We start from the raw sequence: 10,971 nt of genomic DNA, 5'->3' as shown, positions 1-10,971 counted from the left end.
CAATAACACCTGACTTGCACAGACACTGACTGACACAGCATATTGGCTCATGTGTCCCCAAACTGTAACTCCCCCTGATCCCCTGCTTCTCATTAAAACGATTAGTGTCCCTTACCCCTTCTTTGCACATGAAGGGGGGAGGCACACAGCGCCGGTAGCTGATAGCTCTTCAAGTCTTCCATGGTAGGAGTAGTAGGTAATGACTCCTGCCTGCCACGGTGGACCTTAATTTGTCATTGTAGCACAGCAGCTGTGCAGCATGCTGCAGAGAGCAGGTGGCAGCCTGGCAGGAGTGGAGGATGGGGAAGGGGGGGCGGTTGCTGGAAGGGAGAAGAGGCGGAGGAGGTGGTGGTGTGGGGTGGACAGGAGCGTGTGGCATATGTGGATGGGTGCGGGAGGGGTGGATGGAGAGCTGATGGTGGCTGGGTGTGTATATGCGTGTCTCGGGGGTGGTACAGTTGACAGCCTTCTCAGCCAGCATCCAAATATTATGCTGGTAAAGAAAAAAATAACACGTGAGACTCTGGATGCAATCCAAAACAATTTGTGGCTTCGACTCAACAGATGACACACAAAATATTCAACTTTGTTTTAACTTGCGTGCAAGTTTATTGTTCAAAGTTCAACATTAATTCATCCCTAAAGGGTAAATATCCACCATAGTTCTCTCGTCTTTGCTCGTTTCAGTGACAATTTGTGAAAGCTTTCCGAGCGATAGATTTAGGCTATGAAAAACAAAATCAATACACCAACAAGTTGAGGTCGTAAACGACTTTGCTCAAGGCAATGGAAGTGTGTCTGCTGTGAGGATTATGCGAGCTGAACTGGTGTCCTATTGTTGCCGCTGGGAGTTAATCATTACTGTTTCCCTGCTGCAAACGAGCGTTATTGGCTTTCTGCTTAAATGCTTACAATTAGTACCGCCCACTCAGATATTCTCTCTTGCGTTTGAGAAAACATACCTGATGCCTGGCGTTGGACTGGATCGATTGTCTCCGGCACATCGTGCTTCATTGTTTCTTCATTATTCTTAAGTGTTTAGAAGGTTTTTGGTTTGGAGGAAGGTCTGCCAAAAAATAAGCGAGAGAAAGTGCTTGAAAAGAAGCGCCAACCAACATTCCGCCAAGAGCAAGAAAACTCATAAAGACGAAGGGCATGGTCGGAATGCCGAGTGCTTTAACTTGTAAGTGAACCTTTAATGCATTTATTCCATATTGAAATGCATCCTGTGTGACTATGCGATCTTTTATCTGATATAGTGAATATTTACAGGTGTGTTCCTGATTTTTTTGCACCTGCGCTTTTATGCATACTGTTGAACAAATGGCCGGTGTGTCCTATTCTCGCGTTACATAATTAAGAATCCAGGATCTCAGTTAAAGAGACGTCTTTGCCTCCTAATGAAAATAAAGCAGAACTTTATTTACTTAATATGTGAGGGAAAGAGTATTGTTATCAGAGTTTCTCTCAGAGGGGAGGCTTAGTCTTCGGGAAAAACACCTTTTGAACGTGTTACTTCACATTACATCAAATCATTATGATGAGCAAACAAAAACTCGGTTATCCTTTTGTCTGGTAAGATCTTACGCTCATTACGATCCATTAAAGAGAGTGAATAAACTATGCATAACACATACTCTGTTGGATGCATTATCCCTTATATAGCCCCCACAACACGGCTATTATGCTCCCATTTGATTGAATAGCAGCTTGTGGTCTATGTGTCTTTTCAGTGGAGGATTTGGAGCCCTTAATCCACCAGACTAAGTTTTTTTCCTCTCTTTCCACCATCTGGAGTTTACAGCTTTTCAAGACAAAAACACCAGGCGGTGTGAAGCCAGGCTGGAACTCCTGCTTTATGCCAGGAGGAGTTTTTTTTCCTCTTTGTCTGTAGTTTCTTCCTGCTGTACTGCTGACACTGAGGGTCAATAGTACAGCCATGCAAGGCAGCTTGACTGTGGTGTGACTGGATCCCACTTATGTGTGCTGCTAAGTGTGGATTTGATGGGAATGGATGTGTTTAAACGCTGGATTTATAGCATCACTTAGTTGTTCAGTAGTCCACATGTGAGAACCACAATAAAGAGTCTGGCATCTTCTGTTGAAACAATTGTGACCAACATATGATGCAAGTGGGGTCAGCAGAGCCTGAAGGCTTGACTCTGGACATGTGTTTCCGTGACCCCCTGCGAGGACTCCATTTGGCCTCTTTCTCACCACAGAATAACAGATAATCAGATGACAAACACATCAACTTAATAAGATGCTGATGTTTTGGTGGTGAGAGTGGTAATGATGATGACAGAGTTACAACGGCCACCAGGGAGCAGCAGAGTGTGTACTGTAATGCAAAACTACATACATGATGGATGCTGGATTTGAAAGTGATTATTGTTTTGGAAAATTTGGTTCCACTCTTAAATCAGAAAGGATAAAATGTGGGTACTCTTCTGTTTTACCGTAATTGCTGTTTAGTTAGAGTAATTTGATGCTATGCAGAAAGCTAAAAAGCCCTCTGGGAAGGATGGATGTTCTAAGTTCACTGGGAAAAAATGTACTGAAGAGCATTTGTTTCAACATTGCTACACCATAGTTGATCATTTCCATTCTCTCTTGATTTAATTAACTCTACTTGAAAACATATGGATAATCTTCAACTCAGATTATTCTCCTCCTTCTCTTGTTCTCTTTGGGCTGGGGTACAGAGTCAGATTCCAATCCTCTGACATTAAAAAAGGAAATAAACGACAAAGGGGCCCTGCAGGTTTGAATTAGAGACTTTTAATTGGTTTTGGCTTGAGTGGGTTGTTAGCATTGCCAGACGTGGGCCCTTAGTGTTTTGCCATGTGGGAGAATTTCCCCATCCTGGAGGTAGAGAAAGGTGCCTGCAGAGCTTTCGAGTCACCCCTACACTGTTTCTTGTTCGTGTAGACAGACTGATAGCTTGCATGCAGTTGTGTCTGCATTATGTGTTATGTATCTTGTAATGTGTGAAAATATTTTTTTCCCAGTGTGTTATAAATGCTTGTAGCTTGTAAGGGTGTGTGTCATGCATGTGGTTGGCTGTGTTTTCATATAATGCATGTACTTGGGTGTGCGTGTGTGTTTTGTGTGTCAGGCTGTGAGCCCAGTATCCTTCTCACTCCCTCTGGTCTCTGCGTGGGTCTTTTCAACCAGCACTACCACCTGTTAGTGTTTTACTCAGGCCCCAAGGCTACAATGACTGCAGAACCTTGCAGATTTGCTCATCAAGCCCATCAGATCGACTCCATTGCCTTAAATCTGGCTCCCATTTCCTATCACAGGGCCGTTCTGAGCTGGATTGCTTGCAGTTCAGCTGAGTCAAGACTGTGGACAATTAAACAAGTTTGAGTTTAGTTGAGATTGATTAATTACTTGTGAGCGACAACATTTTATTCAGCATGTTCCACTGCTGGATCACACTGGAGTGTTTGCTAAGTGTGGTTTTAGTGGTTAAAGAGATGTTTAAAGTCTGGATTTATCGGGTTACTTTGTAGCCCGATTTGGCAAATGTGTCATACACAGCAAAGATTCTGGCACCATCTGTCTGAGTAATAATCTGAAAAGACAATTTGAATAGACTTTAATTGCAAGTGCCATATATCTAGTGCTAATCGTCATTTACAGTGAAAATTGTAGTCAAAGATGGAAATGAACTCTGACTGTAATAAACAGAATTTACTCCCTTCTTACAGGAAATGAAAATATATCATCTCTGCAGCCTAAACTGCTGCAAACTGCATCATCAGTCCATTTAAACAGATGGGATTTGTCATGTTTTATGTTTCGTGAGACCTCTGAGCTTTTCTGTCCCATTGTCTGTTTCCAATTCAATCCTCTGTGATCCCATGTCTATTACTTCAGACAGTGTGGCAACCTGAAGCAAAGGTTTGAAAAAGAAAGGGGGGGAAAGACAGAAGTGACCTAACAGTTAAAGGAACAAAACAGTGAGAGAATGGGAGTAGAAAGAGATTAACTGTCAGGGAGAATGTGAGGCTAATTGAAGCCAGTTTTGCACAGCTGTTTCTTGTTGCTGTGCGGTACTGCACAGAGCGGCTGAGACAATAGGATCCAGATGTGATCTTGCACTGAGGATCACCCGGCAATAACAATCCTCAGAAATAGAAGGCGTACAGGAGACGGGGGATATTAAGAGTGTCCGTGCTCGTCTACTCTTTTAACAAAACATCACTTCTCCACCTTTGAAAGATAACCCAGCTGTGCCTTTCAGTCTTGATTGCAGGTCTCAGCTTGGTTTTTGAGTGTTGTTAATACTCTCATTTTGTTATACTGCCAACCACCGCCATGACCTCTGTACTCAGGTGTCACTGGTAGCGTAAACATCGCTTTGACACATTTGACTATTCCAAAAAGGCGGCTTGCAGGATTTGAGAGTGGTTTTGCATACTTGTCATATGGCTTTTGAAGGACTCGGCCAAAAGGGACTAAAGCCTCTTTCCCTTTTGTGTGTTCATCTGTTAACAGTCTTTCCTTTAAATTGTCGTGTGAAAAAAAAACCTCAATAAAAAAAACCAAGCATCCTTTATCATTTTTGAGGAAGAAATGCAAGTCCTACGGTTGTGCGCAGGCATTTATTTGTTTGTCGACTTTAAGTGGAGGGACACTGGCTAGGAACAAAAGTGTCCAGTCACTTCAGAGCAATTTGGCCGAGAAAAAAAAGAAAAAGCAAGTGAAAGAAATGGATTACCACATTATGCTTTCTTAATGCCTGTCTCTCTGTTCCCACTTCTCATGCCTTTCACCCCCTTCCATCATTTCCCACTTGGCTCAGACAAAGAGGAGTTAGCATTGGTTACCCTTTTCTCCACGCCTCCTTTCTCACCCCCTGTTTCTGTCTCATGTTTCTCTCTCCTTCCATCCATCCTTTCTTTGTTCCCTCTCTTCCCTCCCTATGTTTCTGTCCCCTTTTCCTCTATTTATTTGACCTTTTTTCCCCTCTTTCCATCCGCACTCATCTGTCTGGTCTACTGTGTTGAGTCCAGCTAAACACAGCTGCAGCTTGCCTGTCACTGGCCAGAAGAAAGCTGACATCCAGCTGTGTATGAGTTATTATTGAAGACTCATGTGAGAAAACACAGTGCAGGGTCTGACAAGATGAAAAAGCAATATCGCAGCTTTAAAACCCATCTTCTTTCCCCCTGTTGAATTTGTCACTTCTGAAACATTTTTTAACATAAATAAATTCCTTAAGTCTTGTTTTGTTTGTTTGTATATTCAAGTAATACATCAAAATAATCATTAATTGTCAGCTGTAACATGTGTAGTGTTTATGGTAAGCATGTGCAACAAGCACAGCTTGTGTCTGACCCAGTATATCACTTCTTCCCATGACAAATAGTTGAATGGAGATGATGTAAAGCCTTGGCCCGATATTCTTTTCATATTTGACGCACACACACGCATGCAGTGAATGCAACACTGAATGTGTGATTTTTGCCAAAGTCAATATAACTCTCAAGCTGTTCTTTTCCTCTGTGAATTTTATGAATTTTGTCAAGTTCACGTCATGTGTCCTCACTCTGATTCCTTGCCTGCTAATCGTAGACACATACACAAGCTTGCATTGTAGACTGCCTGTGCTTGCTCTCAACATGTTCTCGGTGCAACTGTTTATTATCTTGTCCTCAGCTGGTGTCTCTGCTTATTGTCTTTGCTTGTTTGTCCCAGCAGAGTACTGTAGCAAGATGTCATACCCGCAGTGAGTATGCAAAGCAACGGCAAAGCAGGTGATGCCACAGTCCCCTATTGTTCGCTGGGATATTTAGGGGACTTGGCTCACAAGATTAAGCATGACGGTTGGGAAAGCAGGAGGAGGTTTGGCTTTGTTTGTTATATCTTTAAAAGAAAAGGAATCACACCGAGCAAAACTGTAAATACTACCGTCATTCTATTAGTCTTCAGCAGACACATCTGAAAATTATACTGCAACATTGACAAGTCCAAACATCCCTGAGGCTTAACCTAGGGAAATGCCAACACATGCCCCTGAATGTGTGCGTGGGTGTGTGTTAGCAAAGCCAGCCGTTATCTTCCCTCAGCTTTAATTGAGCCCTTCAGAAATCCCAAACACTATTACGCACACACAAACACACACTGAAAGTAAAGCCTGGAGGCTCTATCTCAGCCAGGCCAGGTGTTCCCGGCTCCACTGCCAGATGAACCACCTGCAGATCACAGGTGTGGCCATCGCCAGGGAAGAGAACAACACAGCTGCTCCTGCAGCCTCGGGGAGAGAAAGAGAGATATAAGGTTCATAGAGAATGACCTGCTGGTAGCAGGGAACTTCACACATCAGGTACAAAAACAGTCTAAAGTAACATTGAATCATAGGTGTTGTTGTCATCATATTCCTTATAGAAAAAAACAACTGTTCAGCTCAGCTCACGGCAGTGTGCGTTTAACTGAATCGGTGATAGCACTGACGTGTGGGACTACTATACTGAAAACAGAGTGATAGTCATGCTATTTCTAGAGCTCAGTGAAATTGAGAGAAGGTTGCTAAAACTAAACCTTTGGACATTTTAATTCATCAAAAGAAAATCTTCTGTTATGACAGGTTTTTTTTTGTGTATTAATGAGCAGAGAAGATGAACGGTTTGGAGGTTCAAGTTTGTCATCTTGAAGTGACGTCCTTTGCAAAGAAATAATTCCGTATTATATAAATTATGAATTTCAGATGTGGAAAAAACAAAACTTTTCTGTTATTCGTTCCCTGCTTTAAACAAAACTGCCACTAAAGTATATCCTGTTGTCCTTAAAGGAATGTGCAGAATGTAGTTACTCACTGTATATGTTACATCTGTGTGTGGGCTTGTCCAAGTTTTAGCAAGCACGCACTCTTTTAACACAAAACGTCTCCCAAACATGGAGTTGTTTATGAGAGCTATTCATGTTTATGTGCCGACAATTGGGTGAGGCTGGCAACGCAGAGCAACTTCTGATCTGCGGTATCATTTTCCAATTAGCAAAATTGCTGCATTTAAAGATTTAACTATAAGCGCCATAGATGGATATCCCCGACAGGGAATCTGCTACATAAGTTAAACAAGAGAGCAGCTGGAGAGACTTTGAAAAGTGTGTGGTTGTTGAATATCGTTTAAGCGGCGTTATTGGTGAGAAGGGTTTGGCGTCTGGCTATGCACTTGGCTTTGCTGTGTGGAAACTTTAGGAAGATGCAGCCAAGCGAGCGTGTGACCCGCCGCTCATAAATTTCAAGCACACATGCAGCCACTCTCTCACTCTCCCTCATACCAACACACAAGCGCTTTCTCACTTACTTTCCCTCTTGCTCATAAACACACACTTATGCGTGAATCTCCCACTTCTTACACTTTCTCGTCTCTGTTCGTCTCCATCTTGTTTTGCTCTCTTAAACACACTTGTCGCACCCAAAGAGCAGCTTTGTGTCTCCCCTCCGTGCGTGGAGTGTAATAGGAGATGTGATGGTTTTCCGTGGGTGAGCAGGCGGGTCAGGCCTTACTTAAACTAATGGCTCCCAGCAGTGTTGAATAGCCAGACACAGTGGAGCCGAGGCCTGAGGTTTTGGAATGCCACTGCCGGCTCAATGCCTGCCTTTCATCGGCACTGAGTGAAGGAGAGAAAGAGAGCGAGTTAGAGAAAGGAAAAAAATAAAAGAAAGCGGGGGGAGAAGAGGAGGGGAAAGAAGAAAATACGGGGCTCATTTGTTATGGGTGATATGAGGATGACTGAAAAGGAGGGCACAATAGTCTTTGAATGGAAGGACAGAGTGGGGTGAGGGCAGGTCCGTAGACCGGGGGAAGAGGTGAAGGGAGAGGCGTGTTTGAGTTTGTGGGATGTCAGGAGGGGGTAAAGTACCAGTCGCTAGTTGTTTTGTGTAAGAGCAACGTGGGACCCCTCCTGACCAGTCACCCGTTTGTTCTTAATGTCTTGATGGATGAGCTTTGAACAAGTCTTGAGGGAGTGGGTATAGCCTTGTTCAAACTAATGCAGATAATTTAAACATTTCTCTTCTCTTTTGCCTTTCATCCCAACTGTGTGACCATAACTGACCGACAAATACATCCCGTTGGAAATTCCCTAAAAACTCAATACATTTGAAATGCAGACAATGTGTATGTCATATTTCATATGTTCAGACTGATTTGTTCCTATATTAGGCTGTAAATGCACTCAGCATTTCACTCTTTACCACTTTAAACAATGCAGCATTTTTTAAAAGTTCACATTTTGTGGTTGTTCTCCTTCTTTATCAGGCAAAAAAGTCTGTAAAACTGTATCTGTGATGTAAGGAGCTAGGAAAGAAAAGCTGCTGGACTCTAAGACTGGACTTAAAGTAGTCCAGTTGCTTTTCTTTCCAAGCTCCTTGGACAGACACCTCTTACACAGACGTACTGTATCTGTGCTTTGCATGTCTGCACATGATGCATCAGATAATTCGCTAAAGGGGTTCCCCTTTGTGCTGAAATATGACAGAGAGGGAGTTCTTGAGCAAGTTTCAGTAATGCCATGAGTTGGGAGTGAAAATCTGTTGGTATGGGAAGTTTTGAAGGGAACAGCTCTGTACGCAAACGCATCTGCAGCTCAGTCTAACTGAGCCATCTGTGTGCATAGCTTTTTTTGCAAGAGAGCCAGAGAGCATGCATGTGCCTTCCTTTCAGTGTGAGTTCAATTTAGTGTTAAATTTGAGCATTTACAGTTAGGAAAGACTTCCTGCTATCACTACCCAAAATTTAAGTCAATAGATTATATATTATATTATATATATTATAAAACTGTCTCGTAGTAAAGTATTTATTAAGTCATGTTTGACGTTTTAGGTGGTAATGATTAAAGCATGATAAAGAAACACATCACTTACACCTTCTTTTCTGAGGTTTAAGGGCCATACAATACTGCTGCGCAAATCAGACTATGTAATTTCTGGACAAATTGCAGTCAGACTGTTGCTTGGCCACAGGTGGCCCCAATAAAATGGTCAAGCTTAGATAACTGATTCACAAACAGTCGGGGACACCAACAGAAGGATAGATACGTTTAGATAGGTTGGAAATGTGTACAGATTAGCCATTTGTCCAAGTTTCTGAGAAGGAGACAAGGGACATATGGTAATATTCAAATGAATCAGTTCATCAACTGTCAATAGCTTGCACCTCAGCAGTTGGCTACTATGGGGATGACATGTGTCTGTGTAACCAGAGAGGTCTGTGTAAAATTTCTCTCAGCTCTGCTGTTCAAGAAAAAGCTTATAAATTTAGAACCACAAGTTGTATCAACATGATTTAAAAACCATAAGAGTCACAAGAAGTTGCTGTTTTTTGTGTTCCTAGTCTTAAAAATGTGGTAAGGGAAGTAAAATGGAAAAATAAAAAGCAGCTTGTTTATGCTTTTCCCCTAAACTCCTTGCCTGAATCATAATGGGAGTCAATTTGGCATTTACATAGCCCTTCTCTTACTCAAATACATCTAAATCAAAGCGTGTACATGCGTTAGCTTGGAGGAATGCATTGTTTGAAAGAAGATAAATTTCCCTATGATCTGGTGTAAAATGATGCTTGTAAAGTGATCATTGTGGGTTTATTAGTAGATTGAAGACACATTTTTCATTAAAAATGAGTCCTTTTTAGCCTTCTAATTCACTTGAACAGGGAAGGATTTGAGGGATTTTGTGGAAATTTTCAGTTATTTGAAACTCAAAACATCAAGAAAGCCAAAAAACATCATCTCACTGCAGGGTGAGTCAGTTTGGTGTGTGAATGACCTTTCTGTGACAAACAAGGAAGAGATCAGCTTAACATAAACTGGCACTCTTTGGTTTGCAACCTTTGCACTTTGCACTTTTCGGGTGGCATCAGTTGTTAATTTTTGGTGAAAAAGTGTCTAATTATCATTCATCAACATTGCTTACAAGACACAGCTTTTAGATTGTGAACTTCCATTTAACTAATAATGGAAGAAAATAATGACTTCAGTGTTTTATTCAGTTTCCATAAAAATTAAGGACATTAAAACAGAAGTAAGAGTTTGTGTTTGGAAGATTCTGGGAATCTTACCATCCTCCAATACTTTCCCACTGTCAATAACCAACACATACGGTAAAAAGGAGCTTTGCACTGTCTGTTTTTTGTTTGCATGACCTATTGTTTATCTGATCCCAAAGACAGAGAGAAAATAGCCCTCACTTTACCCTTGATTACTACCGAGAAGCATCTTATTTGATCTCTATTTTTTGCCTCTATCTGTATTTTTTTTCTTTTTTTTATTACAGTAAATGGTCCATCAGATAGCAGTAGACCTTAGATAAATGTGGTGTAGACAATGTAATGGAAAATGCATTCTTTCAAGATCAGACAGGGAAATCTATGGCTGTGTCAAATTAGCCAACATCAGGATTCTGAACAGTGATCAGATGGAGGTATAGAGGGAAAGGAAACCGAGGGGGGCTGGTCCATGCTGGTAAGATGCGTAAAGAGAAGAGGGGCAGCAATGATGAGATTTAGCGGGAAAAATAGCAACAATATGGAAAATTACCCATAATTCTTATCAGCTAGCCTGGCAACTACCTCCTTTCTTTGCTGGCCTGACTAGCCTGATTTACAAAAAGAGATATTTGAGTATGCCCGCACGAACTAACCGAGATCCACAGAGCAAGAGGAACTGTTTTTACATGATTTTAGGATAATGTCTAGTGAATTAGGTTACATGATTGCTGCCCTTTTCATGTTTCTGACATGAACACAGCAGGAGATGGTCAAATGGCATGTCACTGTGGGAAATAATCTATTTGGTTTAGGTGAGGCTTCTGCCTGGGTAGAGGTTGAAGCAGGCAAGTACAACAGACTGGAGTGCTGAGAGGTTAAAGGAGGTTAATGTAAGATATGACTGTGCCAGACTTTTGCATTTTCATATACACCTCACTGAAGCAGTGTTTGAGAAAGTTCAGGTCTGAGG

The 10,971-nt window shown here is 41.8% G+C and overlaps 1 protein-coding gene across 1 annotated transcript in view; it reads left to right on the top strand.

The window, feature by feature from the left end:
- Positions 1-933: 933 nt before the first annotated feature.
- cbfa2t2 (CBFA2/RUNX1 partner transcriptional co-repressor 2) overlaps positions 934-10,971 on the top strand; it is a 34,380-nt gene continuing 24,342 nt past the window's right edge. The window contains exon 1 of the mRNA XM_005740003.2: positions 934-1,183. Coding sequence (XP_005740060.1) covers positions 1,156-1,183 — 28 coding nt within the window. The 5' untranslated portion in view covers positions 934-1,155. The remainder of the gene's footprint in view (positions 1,184-10,971) is intronic.

This window comes from Pundamilia nyererei, unplaced genomic scaffold, assembly GCF_000239375.1.
Source record: "Pundamilia nyererei isolate P.nyererei 1_Seehausen unplaced genomic scaffold, PunNye1.0 scaffold00096, whole genome shotgun sequence".
Taxonomy (NCBI): domain Eukaryota; kingdom Metazoa; phylum Chordata; class Actinopteri; order Cichliformes; family Cichlidae; genus Pundamilia; species Pundamilia nyererei.
The sequence above is the reverse complement of the archived record's forward strand: the minus strand, read 5'-3'. Positions and strand labels throughout refer to the sequence as shown.